The sequence below is a fragment of the Neolamprologus multifasciatus genome, chromosome 12 (assembly GCF_963576455.1).
Source record: "Neolamprologus multifasciatus chromosome 12, fNeoMul1.2, whole genome shotgun sequence".
Lineage (NCBI taxonomy): Eukaryota > Metazoa > Chordata > Actinopteri > Cichliformes > Cichlidae > Neolamprologus > Neolamprologus multifasciatus.
The window spans coordinates 21,541,777-21,564,586 of NC_140450.1; the positions used below are offsets into that span (position 1 = coordinate 21,541,777).

Consider the following 22,810-nt stretch of genomic DNA (forward strand, 5'->3'; position numbering starts at 1 on the left):
TATTTTGATAGATAGATAGATAGATAGATAGATAGATAGATAGATAGATAGATAGATAGATAGATAGATAGATAGATAGATAGATAGATAGATAGATAGATAGATAGATAGATAGATAGATAGATAGATAGTAACACAGCTGACTTCAGCATATGCACCTGAACAAGTCTGTGTGTGGAAGTTCATGTAGTTCATAATATGGCTGAAACTGTTTACACCTTTGTTTTTATTCTTTCCACTACTCACCCAAGTTCAAAACTATTTGGGTGGATGTTTTGGCGTAACAAAACACTATTGTAAGGTCTTGTATAGTCACTCTTTGGAGAGGATGTTGGCTACAGAGCCATTGTTCCACAAATACAGGGTGAAGTTTTTTCTAAGTAGAAACAATTCATCACTAGTCAATCAGTTGCCATTAGTGCACTCCGTCTTTGTTATTCAGACACTTCAGTTGCCCATTTAGCACTTGGTTCTGTCAGATAGACATTTTATTTTAAGAATTAATTTTAGCACAAGGTACAGTAGTTTGTTTGTTTTTTTACTAGTGTTTGGGATAGTGTTATTAGTATTATCACCACTGTATGGTGTATTTATGGGGGCAATAGTTAAAAAGTTAAGGACAAGTATTACGATACAAAACCAAACCTGTTGTTAAGGCAGCAGACTCATAATCTCAATGAACGCCCAAGTCTCAGTAAACATATGCACCAAATATCTCTTCATTCTTCTTGTATTGACAAATCTAACCATTAGCACAAGCAAAAATTAAAGACTGTATATATATATGGTCTACATTTTTTTTACCAACATTACTCAACTCATTTATTTTTTTCACACCTAGTTGTATTTTTTTTATTTTAGCAACAAGGTGAGCCAACAGTCTTCTAGGAACAATTCACCTTCTCTGAACAACCATGAAGATGTGAGGCTAAATAAGCAAAGCAACACGTCATTTGGGTCAGTTTGTGTAACCTTCAGGATTTAAGATTCAGTATTTTCACTGCCACTGTGTTTAAACATAGTTGTGTGAAATGCTTAAAATTGGGAGCTTTTATTACAAACTGCATAAAAGGATAAAAGTCAAAAGGGTACACAATTCCAATGATAATAATATGAATAGCTGCAAAAAGTTAAATAAAATGAAATAAAATGGTATCAGTCCTAGCTTACAACTTGTACTTGCACTTTCATCAAAACAAATCAAATAAAATTGGAAAATATTACATGTGTTTAGAAAAATACACCTTTGTGTGAAAGGTAATGTACAATATAACACAACAGGAAAAAATTATCACTTCAATTTATTCTTCACCATAAACTTGTTTTTTTGAATTGTCAGTGAAGTATTTGACCCCCACCTTTCATCAGCATTTCTGTAAATAGAGGTCTTTTCTCTGTATATTCTCTTTTTGGCAAAAGCATAAATGTCAGGAAATTGAGTGAGTGTGAGAGGCCCGTGTCTCTCACAGATTCCCTAAAACTCCTTCTCAGACAGGCATCTGAGCTGCTATTGTCTTGTGAAGGGAAAGGAACTTGCCCAGGCTTGCTCCTACCTCAGCATGCATGCAAGTCCTAAGCAACCGTCCTCAAGCTATGGCCAGCAGATGCTCACATATGTGCAGGCGGGTGTTGTCACATCATGCTGTAGCCGCACTCTTAGTACACTTGGGAAGAACCACTACTGTGAATTATAACACAAACACAACACATGCACATACATACAACACATATCTGTAAACACACGCTACAACTTCTCTGAACTATAATACGCGTACACAAAGTCACTTATTTTCACTCTAGCCCCTGTACCTGACCATTTTCAAAGAAATGTTTGACCTATGAACCATTCAAGCATAAAAAGACATCTAACCCAAGGGATGAATCAGTGTTGTGTCTACACATAACAGACCGCTTATCAGGGAATCTATTTTAAATTGTATCTATAGCTCTTGTTACTAGCAGCCCTTCACAAAAACGCAGACTTTGTACCCATTTCAATAGTTTGCCAATGTTAAACAGTTATCAAGGCATAAAATAATAATTTTACCAACAAGGTGATTCCCAAAGAACTATTAGCCAAAAACTAGACACATTTTGGCTTGGCGTGAAATTTGCAGAAACTGGACTGGTGAAGAACAAAGGAAAGAGTGACAGGCTTGAGCGACTACAGCAAATAAACAATGTTGGAAAGTCATATCTTTAAGAAACAGGAAAAAAAATCCAGCAAAGACCTGACACACGTCAGTTGATCCATCTAGTGTTCACTGAAACCTCACCAGAAATAGTGTCAGTAGAAGGGTTTTGCTACCAAGAAGCCATTCTTAAGAAAGGGGAAAGGGGGAATAGGCCCAATTACACAAGAACTGGACTGAAAATCAGTGGCAACAGGCTTTATGGAAAGATGAATCCAAATTTGAAATATCTGGTTTAAAATCATTGTTAATATGTACAGAGGAGGTCAGGTGAGAGGTACAACGAGATAATGTTATTCACCTCATCTGTCAGTGGTTGTAATGTTATGCCTAATTGGTGTACATTCTTAAGCAGTAAGGGTGTATTTAGTTTTCAGCTTACTTTTTATTAAATAAATAAAGACACAGTCTAATTTGTCATGTGCAGTTGTGTTTACCCACCTTTAAAACCTGGTAAAGTCCAGATAGTTTTTTGTTAATGTCCTGATACAAAAACCCTTACAATTGAAAGAGGGTAAACTTTCTTTTTCTACTAGACTGCAGATAGAAATAAAGATGGCTATAGATACAAATACATGCCACACTGAAGGTCATGAGACTGTAAGTGTATTGAATCTGTCAACATCTCTGCTTAAATTGGGCAAAACTTCTTTTCTCTTCCTAATGGTGTAGACGGGTCTACCAAACCTTTATCTCAAAGTGTCTTGTACAGCACTTTTGAATTGCCAGAGGCCTCTGCAATAGCACTATTTATGCAGCTGCATGGGCACAATAGGGGCATAATAGGGGATCCACATGGTTCATCTCTCACTCTGTCCCTTTCCTAAAGGGGGGAAACTGCTGACCCCAAAGGTCTGAAAGTCCTATGTCAGCTATATACAACAAACAAAAACATTTTGCCTATGTGTTGCACCTCCAATACATAAAAATATGCCTTAACAATACAATACACAACTAGCTACACACTCACAAAAAAGTCCTGCACAGATCATTTGCACTCAGCAGCTCTGTGCCTTCACTGTAGTATGTCAGGAACCACAATGGCCTTTGACACCAGACATCACACTGAAAGCTAACTTTAGGCTGACGGACCACAATGGGCTTCTCGTTGCCACAGAGCCTCTGCTTTTTTTCTGCTTGATCTCGCGACAAAGTGGTGTTAGAGAAATACCAATTGAGCCTGAACAATTGCTCACAAAAGGGGCACTGACTTGGTGTTTCAAGCACTGTTGCTAAAGATATCACATTCTAGACCATGTGTTGTGATGGCAAATTCTAACTGTTTGACTATGGGCTGCAGTTATTGTTTTCTACTCGTAAAATATTTAAATCCAGGGGATTTCAGAAGAGACTTACTGCTTAAATTCTAGATGATTATAGGATTATTTTTTTAATATCTTCTCAGTAGAATACTTCTCAAATGTTTTACATGGACAGCAGCGGTCTGCTTTAACATCAGTGGAGGGGATGCAGAGTTGCAGAGCAAGTTTGCAGCATATTTTCAATATCTACATTTACAAAAATATATATAATTCAATTTTTCAGCCACATGACGTTTGGACATCTGTAGCAACTGACTCTGCAGAAAGTTGGCGAACTATGCACTATGCACCTCAGCATCCAGTGACCTTGCTTTTGATTTCATGGCTGAGTTACTTTTGTTCCCAATCGGTTCCACTTTGTTATAATACCACTAACCGTTGACTGTGGAATATTTGGCAGTGAGGGAAATTCACAACTGGACTTGTTGCGCATTTTTCAGGGATGAGGGTTTGTTTGTTTGTTTTCACCAAGTTGTTATATGGTGGGTAATCACAGTGTGTTTGTATATTACCAGTATGTGAACAGTCAGTTTAAGAGAAAATAAAGGTGACTTTGAAAACTGAATAAGTGTACCTCAAACAAATGTTCATTACCCCATCGAGTTTGTAAATATTTTTCTTTTCCTCTTTTTGATTTTGTGTTTTTGGACATGCACATATGCATGCTGTACCTGTGTCATCTGTTTAGAAACCTCAAAAAAAGGGGTCAGGGGTCAATTTGCTAGTGAGGACAAAGATCAAAGAGGCAATGACAGAACTCCCGCTATCTGTTCTTCCCACGTTCTCTCCAAGCCCCTCCATCAAGGATGAAGGGTAGCATTCGGTCTGGGTCTGTATTCATCCAGGTTTGGACACCTGGCCTCTTTGGCCAGAACTCCAGGCTGCCCGTGTCCCTTCAGAGCATCACTTGGGTGCTATGAATAGATACAGGCGTATGCTCGCTGCTGTCAGCTGGGCATTGGCACGTGTGGCTCATGCAACGCAATGCTCCAGACTGGCGTCACTGCACCGACAGCACATTCAGGTCACCATGGAAACAGGGATGAGCACAGCTACCCCTGCCCTAACATTCATTGGCTGCATTTTACAGACAAACCGCAATTTCTTATTCTTTCTCTTTCTCTTCCTGTCTTTGTTTTCTCACCTCCTCTTAAAAAAATAATAACTATATCCCGCTCCATCTATTTGTTTACTTATGACGCTCAACAGGGAACTGGAGGTTTGAGATTCTACCAGAGGGCGTTATAGTCACCAAGTTTTAAAACCTGGGTGATTTTTATCCTTGTGGCTCTAAATTAATAGTAGGATTACAGGAAAGTATGGTGTCATCCTCTCTCTTGTTTCCTCTTTAGCATGCGCTGTGAAGGTGACCACCTTAATGAAAGGGTGTGTGGGTCACTGCATTTTTCACTGAGGGACAACTGTTTTCTCAGGAGAAATGAGCAGATTGCAGTGTTTGTACTTCCGCTTCATTTGCCACTTTGTGTTTAATCACATATCATTTACTGCGTACTGGCCAGAAGGACAAAAGGCTGGCTTGGTAGTAGGGACAGGTACTGGGTTATCACCGAAGACAGGAGTTACTGGGAAGTTGTATCCTTTGCTGTAAGTGCTCTTTTTAAGTCTGCAGAGAATATCTATGAAACCAGTGGCAGCTTTCAGACTTTTTGAAAGCTGCCACTGGGTCAATTCATATATAAACAATGACAGCTGTTTTTTTTAATGTTTAATTTCTTCTTCTTTTTCTTAGCCATTGCTGCCGGTAAAACAGAGTACAAGAACTCAGCATTTCTCTCTAAACCAAAGATTCGTCTGTTTCTCAGACTCGCTCTCCCCCACATACTGTGAGCAGATTGATATATGATATTGTGGGACTTACTTAAGTGAGTAGTCTTTTACATTAGAGTCACAGAGGCTCAAGTTTCTAGTGAGTTAACCAAAAGCAAGGCTGATATTACGCTGACATAAAACCAGACAGTTAGAATTTAAATCAACCTGACACAAGCTGTTTAAGGTTTTGAAGATGTGGATATGCACTATATTGTATCTAGTGAGATTTTAATGTGTATACAGCTGTTGCTCCGCAGCATTTATATTGACATACAGAACAGGAAGGGTAAATATGGTCAGTACGTCATATAGCCAACACACCCAAGACAAAAAGAAAGAAAATGGTTTAGATAGTCCAACAGTATGCAACAGTAAAGATGACCCCAATGGCAGCAAATTGCTGGAAACTTTACTATAACCCTGATGTAGAAAGTAGCTTACCATGGGGAAGAAGCTGATACAGTGTCTAAAGAATTTTTTAAAGTTGCAATATTGGTTTCGCTAAATGTTCTCACCCTAGATAGACTGAGCTTTGTTTAACTTGTCAGGAAAGAACTGCCCAAATATATTTGACACTTGCATACACAGAAAATTCACACAAGAGCGGAACAGAAGATCCTTGACCGGTTTGGGCTGTGAAACAGGAGAACCTACGAGACTACACTATGTGAGGTAGCATTGGCACTTGCATACACAAGAGCAACATCTGAATTTTAACACTTAAATCTTTTTAGTTTACACATGAATTAATTACACATTATACATGGTTATAAAGTCTAACCACTGCTGAGAGGAAGGGCCTGCTATAATGCTCCTTTTTGAACCCTTTGGTGAACTGATTTGATTTAGTTTAACGTTAGGTTTTCAGTTAGCATACTACATAACCATTGGATGGTGCATTTTCACTTTTGGGGCTTAGCTTGCACATACCACCCAACAGTTTTGTGTCAGTACCACTTCAGATAACATGATACTGATCTATTTTCAATTCCTTATGTATATGTAACCGTTACTTCCTTCACCCTAAACCTAACCTAAACCCAACTTGTGTTTTGTTTTGCAAAAAAATGTGACTGTGAAACCAAATTTGTGTCCCTGCAACACGAGCAATCCAAATAAAATATACACATGGCTATTATAGATCCAGAGAGATAATGAACAAACGTATGATGACAGCTGATGGAAATGTTGATGTGTTTTGAATTTAGTTTGTGCCCTGAAGATGTCCATTCATCTCTCTCATATTAACCCTATTAGCAGTCTCACTGACAGAGCACAATGATAAGGGTTGCCAGGATATCGCTGTTATTATTGCTGCGACTCTATTTTGAGACTCAATAACTCTCTCACCCACACGCTGGTAATGAGAGGAGGGTGAGAGGTGTTTAGGGATTACAAATGACCAAATTTTGATCTGTTTCATAAAGCAAAGGTCTAAATCATACCAGCTTTGAAGGTGTGGCATATCGCAGTACCATCGTAGCTTAGTCTCACAATCAAATGAGTTATCTTTATGATAAAATCTGTTTTGAACTGTGTGATTTAAAAGAGGTAAGAAAACGAAAAAAACATTCAGCTGTCACCAGCTGTCTTATTCTGAGAACAAACTATTTGCCATAATGAAACCTTGTATTAAGCACATTTAAAGTATGCTCAAAGGTTGCGTGCCGAATTTGAGACAAGACTGATTTTATTTGAAACACTGTTTAGAAAATAAATCCATCATCATTTGAAAGGTGCCATCTGCACATATGGACACATACACATAAACACACGCGCACTCACACACCAGCGTCAGCACATCAGCGTCAGACAAGCCAAACAATGCCCACTGCTAGGCAACCATGCCATCCCAGTGCAGATGGCAGGGTCTGATCATGTTTATTTTACTTTAATCTAATGCTTTTAAGTCCCATTGCCTACCCATGCAATCAAACTGACGTTACTGGGGATATGCAAGTGGTGTGTTTGTGTGTGCGCGTTTGAAAGAGAAAGTGTCTGTGTGTTGAGGTCAGGGCCATCCTACTAATAGTGATTAGATAATGGACTATACTTAAATGGTCAGCGTCTGCATGACTATGTGTTCAATTTCTATTTTTCAATAAGCTAAATAGTGAAATGAGGAAGATCATTCTGGCAAGTTTGCAAGTTGTGGAAAGGCAGGGCCAGTACCGAGTTGCATCATAGAAAAGAATTAAAAGTTTATTTTAGTGTTTAATGATTAACCAAACAGTTAGAATGCGACACAGTCACTTGTGAGTGGCAAAAGAGTAGTAATTATCTTTACCACATAACTGAAAGATGTATAAGAAGTTTCTTTACAGAGCTAAGCTTGTTAAAATGTTCTATGACTTTTAATTTAAATTATGAAAGATAGAACATAAGTAAATAATTTCACTTGGATTTTATCATATATGGGTTTAAGTTCAAAGAAACTGGATCAAAGAATATTATTAACATAACAAAACGTTTTGGAAGCCTACAATCAAAAATAATGACAGAAAAAAAAATGACAAAGTTTAATGTACCCGTGTCTTTATTTTACGCATGAAACCTCAACTTCTCGTGATTTTTAGAGAACATTTGGGATATAGTGAGTCAGTTTTTACTGGATGTTTAGTCATTTTCCCCAAATTAGAGGCCCACACAGACAGGAAAGGTGGCTTGCCTTGGTTTGGACATGTGTGGGTGTAGCTTTCAGTCTCAGTCTGGTGATGCACGGAAGCTGTGGCTACAGAGGTGAATGGGTTATCCCGGCTTAACTATAATCTAGTTTGTTGCAATAGAACAGATCTATCCTACTGCAGTTTATATCCACCCATTTGTGTCAGTGGTATATTTTTGTTTGCAGGCTGGATGGAGCCTCCAGTCCGTCTGCATTCCAATTATCATAATCATCTACTACAGTTTACACACCCTACTTTCTACTACCTTTCTACTACTCAGCCTGTTTCACCTGTTTTGAAGCACTTGAATTTTTTTCTGCAAACTGTTTAGGCAAATAATTTGAACACATCAAGCACGTAAAGTCCGTTTGAAATAAATTACTTAATATATACAACTATAATTGCTCCAAATATGAAAAGATGACTGCAATAAAGCTTATTTCAGCAATTTACAGTTCAGAGTGTAAGTAATTTTTTTTTTTTTATCACTTTGCAGTTCTGGAGTGGTTTGACTGTTTTAGATGATGCTTAATACATTTATCAGTACATACACCTGCATGAATTATGTTTGTGAGTCTGAGTGTGGAGATGAATGGCTCATAATCAAAACGCTACAGAGTATTTACACCTGAATAGCATCTGCACTTTACGGCTCATTTTGACCAGAGTGGTGTATTTAGTGACTGCACACAGTTTGTTTAAGCAAAAAGAAAAAACTGATGTAGCAGCTAGCAACGTCTTGTACTGTTGCCTTGAATGGAAAAAGAAAGATGGAAACAAGACTTTAAATTAATATTAATGTTGTCCCATAACTGCTGGTAATAAGGAGCTGTTTGCTAACAGCTTTCCATATCAATTTGAAAGGTGATGATGTGTGCTCCTCCCAACTGTCTTCAATCCATTTTTGAATGTTTAAATGAAAAATATCTCATACAGAATAAACAAGCATCATTTGGAATATTAATATCGTTCAGTGTCTGCTTTTGGTGCTTTTTCGCAGAGAGTACTTTGACACCCAGCTATAAGTTGGGATATAAACTACATGATCAGTTTAACAGTGGATTGTTCTTATTAGAGCCATATAGGTCCACCATACCACAATCACTATCCCAAAACACCATTTTGGATGAATTCTTTTGTGGATTTAGGCTTGTCTCAATGCCACTGCCCACACTGCCTGAATGTTAAGATCAAGACTTTATAGGGGTCATCTGGTATGTGTCTCCTTGGTCTTCTTCTAGCTGAACATAGGTCTTTATAACTATGGCTTTGAAAACTGATTCAATTCCCTGGATAAGAACCTAACCATCCTGAAGACATCTATGGAGATACAACATAAAAACTGGCATTTGTTAATCACTTACATATATATTTTGAACTAGTTCTGCTTTGTCTTTGCTTGTCTGCTTTAAGGCCACACTCTATCTGCACGTCCATCAGTCAGCAATGGCAGTTCTTTTCAGCTCCGTCAGTTTGTGGTGTGCCCCTCCTTCGTATTTCAGTGTGTTTAAAATGGAAGATCTATTTATGCAGCCTGTCTTTAGGAGCTGGTTTTCTGATTGCTTCGTCAGAGAGCTGGTCTGTTTGTGGCAGCAAGCTGGAGGGGCTTTAGGATCTTCATCCCCCCTGGTGAGCCTCTATCCCAGCAGGCTTAGGGACAAAGTCCTAGGCAGCTTCCACAAGGTTGGATTGGTAAGGAATAAATAGCCTTTCTCCACAACAATAATGAAGAAGAAAAAGCAAATAGATTCAAAGATACTGATGTTGTTATACATGGTGTGGTATTTACCACACCTGCTAATTCATAATGCCTCAACCGGCCTTGATGGATGAACTTGTATTGCAGCATGGTTTTTAAACCATCCGGGCTCGGTCGAAACCCATCAGCAGTTTGGGCAGAGCACCAAACGAACTTGTTTTGTTGGTTATTTGTTTTTTCAGTTGTAGAAATAGAAATGTGACACTCAAACGTGCCTTAAATGCTGAGATAACTAGACAAAAGGCCGGTACTGTGATTGTTCCACAATTACTTTTCAGAAGGGAAAAGTCATACTCGTGTTGTCATCAGCATTTCCTCTGTGACTTTATTGAAGTGACACATCAGGGCCTTTCATTGAGGGTCTGGTTGAATCTATTTTTGTCTTGTCACTCTCATTAATAAAAGATTTCAGACAGTCTACCAGGGAGGAGAACATTGCTTCAATACTGTTATTACTTGGCACACATGCACTAACATACATCCACATTTATATCATAGAATAGTTCATGCTTAGGTCTTATCTCCCCGACATTGTGTGCTCAGCTGTGTGTTACACCTAAAAGCCAACTATTGACAAGTATTGTGGCAGTACACAGCATGAGTGGCCCTGCGGCTGTGTACAGGGCTGGAGAACCGAGCAGCACTATTGGCTCAGTTAACAAGGAATATATCACTGCAGCTGTTTGTCTTCACGTGTTTCACGTCTTATTCTCATTTTCTACCTACAGGCCTTCAGTTCTTTTTGTTTTCTGTTAATTTGTTGCTTCTTTCATGTGTCACTTTTGACCAACCTTGGCATCTCTCTGTGTGTACTGTTCCAGTTAGTTATGTAATCTCAGTATCTATGTCATTTGGGACCTCATATTGACAGTTTAGTCCGTCACCATCCCTCTCCTGCCAGTTTAGTTATCCACTTCACTCCAGGCAGCTAGGGAGCATGACACAATATTACACAGCCAAAGTTATTGATCCCATAAAGACTGCGTGTTTATGACACTGTCGCACACGTATATGATTCACATTTTGATGCAACCAGATCACTGACATGGCTGTAAGTTGGCACCAACCAAATTTAAGTTACATAAGTTGCCGTGTGTGAGTTCAAAACAGTCCTGTCAGCTGATGTTACGTGACCGGTGTTGACTGCAAACCAGAAAAGACTAGAACCCTGGGATTTAATACATGCTTAGCTCTAGCCTGACAAATAGCACACGATTCCTCGCTGACCTGATTCTTCTTATCTTGTCATGATAAGGTGGAATTATGATACCTGTTTGCCCGATATGAACTTAATAAAAAAAAACAGAAAAACAAAGAGGATCATATGACCTGTCATAAAATGAGTAGTATAGGACAAGACAATGGCAAGTTTAGTTTTCAGTTAAGGTCATTTCAATAAAAAAGAAAATCCTAGAAAACGTTATCTCTGTTGTACTTTGTAATGATTCTCTTGCATTATTTGCAAAGCAAATCTACAGCATTGGGTAAAATAAAGAAGCAGATTGTATGTGTTTTCATTAAAGTTCGTGCAAACAGTAAACTACACTGAGACATTCTTTTATCCAGTATAAACGTGTGTTAACTCCTCTAACAAGGACAACTGGTTTTAACCAGGAAACTTGCAGCTTTCCAGGTTCCATGAAATTTGCCCTGGTGTTTTTTTCACAATATTGCCAACTGACAAACAAACAGCTAGACTGAAAACTACCACAGCTTCAGCTTCAGGTCCCGCACTGGTGGAGGAAAAATCATAATAATAATTAAAAAGGCAATAAATGCATTGTATATGCCATCTAAACTGATAGCAAAATTGACTGTAAAAAAAAACTTTGACCAACTAACATTCTGAAATCTGACAGATGTTAGACTAGACATGGGATATGAATGAACCCATCTCAGCAATTAGCCACTTTAATAAAAAGGTTGACCTCCATCTGTAATATGTGCGTGTATACTTAGCAATATAAAATGCCCGTGTCCAGCAGTCTGCACACAGTATCCAACCATAATTTGGCCTTTTTGAAAGAGTCTGACTGTCAATAACCCTGAAGAAACTAAACTAAAATAACCCAACTCCATACTGCTCTCTACATGTCCTGCAGCCTCTTGCTAAAAATATTAGCCCACAACCCCATCTCCTGTTGCATTTTGGAATTACAAAATAAAAAGTCAAGGACAGCTTTCCTTATAAAGTGTTTACTGGTGTCATTATTTTACACATTATGCATGAAAAGAATAATGTTTTAAAGATACAGTCACATAAATTTCTTCTTCAAACACATTCACAATAGTTTCCTGTGCAACAATTTTAAAACCACTGTACCAAACCTTTCAAAAAGTTTTGTTAAATACTTAAAATATGAATTGTATTACTAATGATTTAAACGAAACACTGAATTGAAAAACAAAAACCCAAAGCTAATAATAAAACACTGGGAGAGGTGTTTACCACTGTTACGAATCCCTTTTTCTTTTCACAGTATTCAAGCAAATTATTTTCCTTCTCTTGCATAACAGGGGAACTTTTCAACAATTCAGCACTTACTTTACTGCATTGTAAGTAATTAACTATTCATTATTTATTTATATTATGCTGAGAAAATAGGAAATAGGTTAAATGATGCACTGAAACATCTACAAATATAAGTACAAATACAGTATGTAAGACAAACACAAAGTCTGTACAGTTCTAAAGAGCTTGAAAGTGAATATTTGGATGCATGTCTTTGGATTGTGGAAGGACCTGCAGAGAACCCAAACTGACACAGAGAGCAAACTCCATACAAAAAGGCTCGAGGGAGATGGCGGAATTCAACCTTGCTGTGAGGCAACAGTGCTAACCACCACTCCACCACCTCCAACAGGGCTAAAAATACTATTTAAAACAGCTTGTTTGCTAAGTTGTCTGTTGACACAACACCAGTTAAGGGCTTTTTCATGCTTGAATGATTTACAGGTCAGTGTTAAGCAGCTTAACAAAAAAAAAAAAACATTCCCCTGGAAATTGTCAGCAACAAGGATCGCACTGAAAATAAGTGAAAAAAAAAAAATGTAAAGAGCAATGCTGTGTGCACTACAGCACTCTGACACTATTACAGATGCTGATTTTTGAACTCTGTGCTGATAACAGGCAGGATGGTTCTTTTCCTCCTTAGCTGGGCAGATGCAGTGGTTTGACTCAAAATAAGCTTTACGCTTCACCTCAGTTAATCTTAAATTAGTTGAAACTCAGAGAAGGTCCCGGGTATTTCTGGAATTTATTTTAAATATGACTTTCGTCTTTACACAGCTTTTGCAATCGTTTATTTGCCCTGTTACAACATTTCTGAAATGTTCTGCGTACACCAGATTTAAAATCAGCATATATGCTTCTAAAAAATATATATCATTTTTTAAAGTTTCAACAGTTGATATTGTGTCTTTGTGCTATTTTTCAAATAACTACTACTTACTGAAATGATTTTAAAAAATACATTTTACACAGTTTACCAGCTTTTTGTGGATACAGGCCTGCAGGTGTACAAACAAATACCAAAATACCTCCAAAAGACTGTTCCATATACCAAACAAACCAATGAATACACTTAGCCATAATGACGTTAGAGTCCTATGACTGGATGTAGCAGATAATCTCACTCAGATCATAACCTGTCACTGCAAAGGCATAGCCATCGCCATCACAGAACTTGGCGCCACAGATTTGTGTATCTGTCACACACTCGTTATGCAAATGCGCAACCTAAGAGGAAATGAGAAAAACACACAGTCAGGTTCTGTTTGAGAGTAAGACATAAGTCATCTTGTGTCAGTCATCCAGGTGTGTAGGATGACTGGGGGAGACTGCGATGAACTGTCCCTCTTTTTTAAATGTATTCAGGAAATGTGCTTTGTAGTCTGTCTTGGGACCACTTACCTCCACACTGTTGGTCTCTGGGGTGATAGTCATGTGCCACACTCTGACAAGAGAGTCCTCAGCAGCAGATAAAAGCTAGCGTAGAGAAGGAGATGGTCATCTTTCAGGTGATTTGAGGTAAACTATTAATATTACTACTAAAAATATGTTTAAATGTAAATATACTTCAAATTTTCACTAATTATTGTCTAACTGACAAAGATGAATCTGATACTTTCAGCTGTGAAAAAGCTAAATAAAAAAGGCATTAATATACATCTTTTTGATACAACTCACCAATCCAGAAAAAGGAGCAATGTCTACTGAGTATATCCAGCGAGCGTGAGCGTTGATCTCAGCATGCAAAATTCCCGTAACTGCCTCGTAGAGTCGAATCTGGCCTGTGCCGTAACCTGCCACCGCTGTGCCCTTCCACAACTTGACAGATGAGCAGCTCATACTGAGAACATTGAGGACCAATGCCATCAGGGAACCAACAGAAACCATATTTTATATTAGATTAGAGAATGACAGGAAATAAAACACATAAATAAGTCAGTGTAAAAAATACCTTCGGTCAGAACAGACAGCATCTTTCAAGTCCTGAGTCAAGTCTTTGCTGGATTTTTCCCCCTTATTTCTTAATGATATGCCTTTAAGATAGCATTAATCTGTTGTAAAATTTATTTTTATGCCACTTCTTATTTTCTCTTCCGCTTGTTCTGTATCCTCAAAGTTTTTAAGGATCCACAGCACACCATGCCAAGATATCCCAGGTTTTCTGGCATCAGCTCTTTGAGAAGCATCTTGTTGAAAAATATTATTTTATTTCTGTCAAACTGTGTTATCTTAAGCATTTTTCATTGAAAAACTAAAGAAATGAGAACACACTACATATTTTTGTAACAGGCTCCTGGTAACAAAGAGGCTAAAGACACCATTTAAAAATTTCTTCTAAGCTCAGTTGTTTATTATTAAACACAACAATGGTTAGGTAGAATTTCATGCTTGAATAATTAATGGGTCAGTGTTCAGTGGTTTAGCAAACAAAAAACATTCTTCTGAAAATGGTCGGGTATAAGGACTGAACTGAAAATGACTGAAAAAGCAGCTAGTGTCCAAACAAAAACTTTTGAATAACTTCAGAAAACCCAGAGAACTACTGTTCAAGACCAATGGGTCCTTGGAAGCAGTATGAAGAAAGGTGTGGCTCAAGACAACACTGTAGAAAATTACTTCAGTGAACTTACTCAAAACCAGGGATTTTGTTGAGCAGCTGAAACTCCTCCCCAGACTTCCACACACATAGGTTTCCCCCATCATCTGCAGTGACAAGATTAGCTATGCACTCCTAAAGGAACAGAGAAAATGATATTGTAGTTCATAGAACGATCATAGTTGTTATAATTATTACATAAGGTATTTATTCATTTAATCTATGATTCATGCAAGAGGCGTACACTGTCATGTACAAACAAAGACTGTGACAGATTGCAAAACACACATATGTGCCTTACCTGGCTGCCAGAGCACTCTGAGGCCATGTCAGTGATGGATTCTTTGTGCTCCTCCAGGACTTCAGACAAGGTAATATTACTTCCTTTACTGGGCACATCAAATACTAAAATTGCACCAGATGAAACTCCTATAGAATGAGAAAGAGACAAGTAGACTGTAGACCTGTGCTCTTTTGACCACGCAAAAACTGAAAAGACAAAAATTCCACCCAGCACTTACCCACACATATATAATTCTCGTACACTGCTGCTATCCCTCGGGCAAACACTGCCTGTGCTGGGACAGAAATTAGGTCTGTGAATGCACCAAATCTAATAAAGAACTCAGGGTTAATAATTTTCTGTCTCACGTGCAAATATGTGATGAGTATGAAAGTTATGAAGCTGAATACATCAGTCACAGATAACAATATTTATCAGCAAGCATAAGAAAATCTGAAAACGTCTATATTGCCATAGTGATGTCATAATACTGGTGTAAATCTTTGAAAAAAAAAAATCACTAAATAATGAAGACATCCCACGGGTGTTGATGTTATGGGGATGGATCAATTGATCTAAATCCTCTTCAGGAACAATTAAGTGATTCACTGTAACTCATTATATCGCAACACACTGCACACTATGGTTTCACATTAATAAGTAAAAAAAGTTCTTCTATTAGTGAGTCCCTACATGTGTAGTAGAATAGTTACAACTAAATGTTGCACATTTACCTGTAGGTGTTTCTGGAGTATCCAGTGCATGCCAGTACACCATGATGGAGCCATCAGATTCATACATCTAAAGGAACACACTTATAAGTAAATAAGACTTATAAGAGAAGTAAAAAGCTACAAAACAATATTTATTGCTTGCGGTACTCTATGACAGATTAAATTTAACTTAATGTAATACTACTGTTTCATAATGTGTGATTATAGCCACTATAAGTATAAAATGAAAAGACATAGCAGTGCCTCCTTTTCTGTTGGTGATCACCACAGCAGATCATCTGCCTCCATCTTACTTTCTCCCTACATGCAGAGGATTATCAGTAGGGACATGCATGTCCTTCTTCACCGGCAGCTCCATGTTTAACATCCTTTGTCCAGTATACCCACTATACCTCTCTGCACATGTCCAAACCATATCAGCCTTGTCTCTCTAACTTCATCTCCAAACTGCTTGACCTGAGCTGTCCCTCTGATGTACTCATTTCTAATACTGTTCCGTCTGATCGTACCCAGCAAAAATGTAATCGTCTTCAATTATATAGCTGCCAGCTCTGCCTCCTGTCTTTTTGTCAGTGCCTCTGTCTTCAAATCATGCGTTTTAGCAGGTCTCAGTACCATCTTGTAAAGTTTCCCTTTAACTCATCCTCATCTCTTCTGTCAACCTGTCCATCACCATTGCAAACAAGAAAGGGCTCTGTGACGATCCCACCCACACCTTGAACCCATCTGTCAGTCCTGCTGCACACCTCACCACTGTGTTACTATCCTCATACATGTCCTGCTATTGACATCAAAACTGAGAAAATAACAACATCTACCTGGATGCCCTTTTGAGACGTCACCACAAGGAGATCACGAGAGGGGAGCACACAAAACGCAGCCTGTTACAAAAAAACATGTATTATTTTTAAGCTTAATTGTTTTTTGTGTTACTTTTGTAGCTCTGCATTCCACATCACAGGACTATAAATGTACTGTATGAGTATGTGATTAATTGTAATATTTATATATGCATTACACATTGTAATGTATGTAATGTAATGTAACTGAAGAAAGTGTTAAGCCATTTTCACACATTGAGGGAAAAAGTAGCTGTCTGAAAATGAGCTGTCTTAGGTATACAAGAGAATGCCTTTAATATGGCACGCAAACAAGCAAGACACAGGCACGCACACACACGCACACACACACACACACACACACCATTTATATATATATATATATATATAGTCAGGAAACCATCAGTTGACAGTTAACAGTCTTAACACTTCATAACCAGCCAACTTGGTCTTGGGCATTGTTACCAAATTAAGGATGCTTCCAACATTTCTAGAGTAATGCTTTAACATTCGTTTTGTAGGACTTTTAAGTTGGTTGTTTCAAATTATTTATAATATACTGGAAATAAATGACATTTGTTGAGGGGGGGATTATTTTTGCCTTGGACTCGCCAACGTATACCAAGTGCATTCATTTCGTGTACATTTAGAAAGAATACGACTGAAAATACTGAAGTCAATACTGACGTTTTGCTGAAGTCAATCTTTTAGCTGTTCTCAGTGAGTATGATAAGGTAAAATAGGGAGCAGAAGAAGTTGCACCGTGACCTAACCTGCATGATAAGCGAAGTACTTGTAGCAACATTTGGCTCCTTGGACTGCAGCTGACGGTGGGTGTAGTTTAGGCCGTCCCAGGACGCGCTGACCATGTTGACCATGTTAGCATGGACCACGGTGAAGTGGGTGAGGCGCCTCGGTGCGATGCGCAGCACGCTGAGATTGTTGTACAACGCTGATGCGCTGTTTTTTATCTGGATACTCTTTTCCTTGTGATACATTGAGTCTTCTTTGTAGGGCACAGTTGATCGAACAATGTGTAATCTAATCTGATGGCGGACTAAAAAAAGAAAAGAAAGAAGACAGAAAATAAAGATACCATAATTAAATAGCAAGTAATCTCTTCAAAAACATGCCCTAACCACTAGGCTGCCGTTAATTCATAGCAAATTAAACGCTAACCACTTAACATTAGCAGCAAGCTAAGTATCTTAGCGAGATAATAAATACAACCGGACAGCCTTATATATTGGACATGTGTAAAACAAAGTTTAAAAAAAATTCCCCTCCCCCATAGCTGTTGCCTCAATCGATTATTCCAAATTAAGTTAATGTAAACGAAGGGCTTCTCTGGCTTTTGCTAGCAACAGGATTACCTATGCGTCCTCTGCAGCCATAGAGACGACGTAACTCTACGTACTACGTCAACCATGCGTGCTAGGTTGCTGGGCAACCGTGAATAGTACGAATTTCAGGATAAAGGTAAAATGTTCCAGTTTTGGCATGACAACATTGTTTATTAAAAAGAAACCTAACGCCGATTGTGTTGCGATATATAAATTTAGCGCTTTTAGTTGCAGTGTGATTAGCTACCTTAAAGTAAAGGCGTCGCTGATAAGGTGCCTATCTCCCCTGTTTGTGTGCTTCGTGTATGTCTGTAACGTGTATCCGGATAACGGAGCATTCGTTTTGATAACAGTGATTTTAGGGTTGATATTTGAAACTGTGAAGAGTGTTTTAAAACACCTACTCTATGTGCAAACTACTCATAATTATTAAGATAATAACAGGAGTAAAAATAAAAAAGATAACTTCTCTGCACCCCGAACGAGCAGCCAGTTGGCTGCCTGTGTAGAAATGACATTTGCAGCGGGACAAAATCATATTAAAATGTGTTTGTTTTGTTTTTTTAAATATACAGGTCATTGTTTGTATTCTTAACTCCAGTGTGGGGATCACGTAAAAATTGTGTCTGTTAACGTAGAATTGTGACTTTTGGGCTCGTCTTTTGCGATTTGATCATCTAACGGAATTAAAGCCACAAACTTCCTGATTGATGCACTAACTGAGCTTTTGAATGCCCTGTCTGCAACTGACCTTTACACGACCATAACACAGATAAAAAATAAAATAAACTTTTTCATTGACCAAAGAAAATAAATTGCTTGAAAAATGATAGCTATCTGGCATGCTGTTATCTAACATGCCTTTTACTCTATAGATAAAAACACAAAATAATGCCCATGCATTTACTCTCCTCCTAATAAAACCCTAAAAGTGTGACTTTCCCTTATTGCAACCTTTAAATGTCTACAGTGTCACCAAATCATAAGGTCAAAAGGTCAATCAAAAGGTTTCAGGACTGTTTCTTGATTATTTTTTTAACCAAGTGAGCTCACCAAGATCTTCATCATTAAATAGAATTTGGGTTTGTGATGATGCCAGTTTTTTTTTAGTTTTCCATGATCTGACTTTTTGCAATTTATATTTCACACCAGCCTCTGAGCAAAAATGCCACGCTCTGCACCCAAGCCTCAAACTGACAAGCACAGACGTAGGTCATCTGTACAGGTGATCTCACCTGCAGCAGAGCAGAAAGGGGAAGATATAATCCCAGGTCACTTGACCCGGACCCAGTGGACGAATATGTTGCTTCAGGATGCAGATGAGGCAGTGGGGGAAATCTTAGATGAACTGCTGAGGAAGGTCATGAAAGGATGTCTTGATGTGTATACTGAGAGCCAGGTAAAACTGAGAAGCTTATCAGCTTTTTGTTTTTTTTTTCTTTTACAATCAGTTCGACATTAATGTTATAATACCTACAATCATTAAGCAAATACTTTGTCTTGATTTTATCCATAAATAATATATATTGCATTTCACATCTGTGATATTGTCTGTCTTTGGCAATAAGCTACCACCTTTCTCCGCATCTTGGGCCAAGAGGTACCTCACACAGATTGTAGAGCATCAAATCTTGTGCCTAGATGAGGGAGAAGGACCAGGCGAAAGATCAAAAACAGAAGATTCTGAACCTGTGCCACCAATTTCCGATGCCTGGGCTCAAGGATGTGTGCCTGTTCTTATCCATCAACAACATCTTGCTGCACAGGAGGTACTCTTATCAGTCTCTTCTATTTGTTTTCTATTCAAATGCCACCATTAAGTTATTTGTATTCACATCTACACTATATCTATATTGCTATGTTCCTTTGTAACAGAAGGCTGACATTGACCAGGTTCCAGCACAGAGAGAGGCACGAGTCAGCCAGCAATGAATGTTGAGGTCCAAATAAAAAGCTCCTCAAAGCGAGTTAAAAAAGAAACAAGTCCAAATTAACCAGCCTTCCCAGTCTACCAGTTTAAAGCCGATAGAGAGCGATGCTATCATGTTCCTGGGTCGAAGACTCAGTGTTTTGATTTTTGTATTATAATTATTGATCTTTGATTTCATCATGGTTTATGACGACCAATGTTTTGGTTTATGTTTTGTATTTCTTGCTCTCTAGTTGTTCTTGGTTTGTGATTTCGAGTTCTTAGGTTTTGGTTCCTGTGCCCCTCATGTTTAGTGTAGGTTTAGTTCTGTCCTCGTGTTTATTCTCTTGTTCCCTAGTCAGTCGTGTCTCATGTCACTCTTGTCCCTGTACTTCGTGTTCCCTCTGTTCAGTATCAGTCTATGTCTCTGTACCTGTCGTGTGCTTCCTGTTTTATTTCAACAGTCTCTGTTCTCCGTTCTGTCTCTGTCCCAATGTTTTCTCTCTTTGCTTGTCCTGGTCCCACATCTCATGTCTAGTCTCCCTGTCTCTATGTTCCCGCTGTAAGGTGTCAGTTATGTCGTAACATTAAGCTTGTGCCTCTGAGTCTGTGACTGTATGTACGTGCCATATTTCCTCTTTTACTCTGATAGTCTCGTGTGCTATGTCGGTGTGTCTAGTTTGGCTCCCCTTGCCTCGGCATGTTTAATGAGGTTTAGCTGTGTCTCCCCCCGTTTGTTTCCTCGTTCCCTGTGTGTTGTCCTTAGCTCCTTGTTGGATCGTCTGCGTTACTCCTGCGTTTTCTCCTGTGTGTCATTGCTTCCGTCTCAGGTTTTCTAGTTATGTTTCAAGTTAGCTTTGCCAGTATAGGTTTTGTTTGTTCTTTTCTAGTTGTCCTTGCCATTTATTTTTAACATCTGTTCAGCCCTAAATATAGGCTCGTTTTCTGTTACCATCCACATTCATCTCCATTGTCTGCATTTCGGTCCACTCCTCTAACTTCATGTGGTTTGCCTCAAACCATGACAGATGCGCCTGTGCTGTTTTCTGTTGATCAGGTTGCACGAGGTCCACCACAGGTCACCCCACTGCTTCAGCCCAAGATCTGTGACAGCTGATTAGAAGACGTAACAATGTCTGTGGTTGAGCCACACATTAACACAATAAATTTGAAAAAAACTACTATAATTGTACAAGTCTGTCTTTTTTTTAAAAACTCCAGTTTCCCACCATGTGATTTTAGCTACTCTGCATTTGAAATACAGAAATGAAATACAGTATTTCTAATCTAAAAAAATGTTGCTATATAAAATAACACATGATAAAGGTGAGTTGTCCCAGGAACGACATTGCACTTGAGCGTTTTATTCGTAATACATTATAAGCATTAGAGTCTTTTTATACTGTGTGCAAAAATAAACACTGAGACCTTATTATTTACGTATCTCGTGAAATATACTTTACATATCAACTGATCTCTCTCAAATGTTAGACTCTTGTCATTTATTTAAGTAGTCTTTAGCAATACTTCACCAGGCTTATTGCAAGGCACTCAGAGCTCTTCTTTGAATGTTGGCTGCCTTTTGTTCTTTCAAGATGATCCGACACATTCAATAATGTTAAGGTCTGGGCTCTGGGGAGGCAGAAGTATGCTTTTACTGCATTGGCAGTGTGTTTAGGATCATTGCCAAGCTGAAAAATGAAGCTGATGCCAATCACCCGCCTTCCAGATGGTACTGTATGGTGGATGGTAGTGGATAGTAGCGTGACTTCTTGACAGCCATCCTTAATTGAAACCATTTCTGATGGAGCTGCAGTATACAGTAGAAGGATCAGTTGAAGAGCTAGGGGGGTTTTTCTGTTCCTGTATCATTTCTTTGCTGGATTTTTTTTCATTTCCTAAAGTCAAGACTTTTAGACACCGTTCATATGCTGTAGATGGATTTTTAAGCCTCTTCTTCTTTTGTTCATCATTTGTCCTTTTTCCTCAAATTTTTAAGATTACATGCACACCATATTGAAATGTACCAAGTTTAATAACTCTTTGGGAATCCCTTCGCTGGGGCAAAATACTATTTTATGCTATTCAAACTGTCTGATCTATAGCATTTTTCATTAATTCTGCTAAAGAAATGAGAACAGCGTATGTGTTTTTGTGACAGAGCACTTGTAACAACATTAGTTCTTTCCTATGTTGTCGTTGTGTAGATAGAACACTGGTTCCTCCTCTGAGTTAGGTGCATTTTTATGCTTGAATGATAGACCATTATTAAGCAGCTAACCAAGCAAAGAAATGTTCCTATGAAAATGGTCAGGTACAAAGACTGGACTTAAAATGAGTGAAAAGCTGTTTATTATACTCTCACATACACTTATAAAGGATATAATGTTCCGTTTTTCACCATTTGGAAGATGTAATAGCATCATAATTCTTTAGAGGCTGTAGTTTGTGGGGCTGTTGAATGTATTGTACATTATGCTGATAGGTGTTTGTTTAATTGTGTTCTTCCCTGGAGGCAAAATAACAGAATTGTATCTACTATATTTAGCAATTAATTGCTTATAAATAGCGGATCTGCGTTTTCTGTACATTTGTATTGATTTGACAAAAAATATTAACAGAAATTTAAAGCAGATCAATATTACCATATCAAAAGTGGGTATGTTATTTATTTATTTATTTTACCTGTGTCGAAATTATTATAGGCATGTGTCTGCGCATGAGCGGCTCCGGAGCACCAATCAGAAGATTGTTTATGCAACCTATCTTGGGAAAGACGATTGGACCCGCCCAGAGAGAGAAGCGAGCCAATCATCGAGCTCCCT

The 22,810-nt window shown here is 38.3% G+C and overlaps 2 protein-coding genes across 3 annotated transcripts; one reads left to right on the top strand and one right to left on the bottom strand.

Moving 5' to 3' along the window:
- On the bottom strand, window positions 1-17,903 carry wdr54 (WD repeat domain 54). The gene is made up of 9 exons (XM_085178985.1): window positions 17,507-17,903; window positions 16,713-16,775; window positions 15,895-15,961; window positions 15,399-15,455; window positions 15,179-15,306; window positions 14,912-15,012; window positions 13,959-14,121; window positions 13,683-13,757; window positions 1-13,508 (listed from the first exon to the last, which is right to left on the bottom strand). Exons 1-9 carry the CDS (start codon window positions 17,729-17,731, stop codon window positions 13,377-13,379), a joined length of 1,011 nt encoding a protein of 336 aa, XP_085035111.1. The 5' UTR covers window positions 17,732-17,903; the 3' UTR covers window positions 1-13,376.
- A 191-nt stretch (window positions 17,904-18,094) lies between these two features.
- LOC146506942 (uncharacterized protein C2orf81 homolog) lies at window positions 18,095-22,681 on the top strand. Of its 2 annotated transcripts, XM_085178987.1 has the most exons (4): window positions 18,095-18,212; window positions 19,229-19,475; window positions 19,645-19,845; window positions 21,043-22,681. In XM_085178987.1, exons 2-4 carry the CDS (start codon window positions 19,242-19,244, stop codon window positions 21,100-21,102), a joined length of 495 nt encoding a protein of 164 aa, XP_085035113.1. In that variant the 5' UTR covers window positions 18,095-18,212; window positions 19,229-19,241; the 3' UTR covers window positions 21,103-22,681. The 2 variants fall into 2 exon arrangements, with proteins under 2 accessions (XP_085035113.1, XP_085035114.1); XM_085178988.1 differs by lacking the exons at window positions 18,095-18,212; window positions 21,043-22,681 and adding an exon at window positions 19,952-21,016 and having other exon boundaries at window positions 18,219-19,475.
- The last annotated feature ends 129 nt before the right edge of the window (window positions 22,682-22,810 follow it).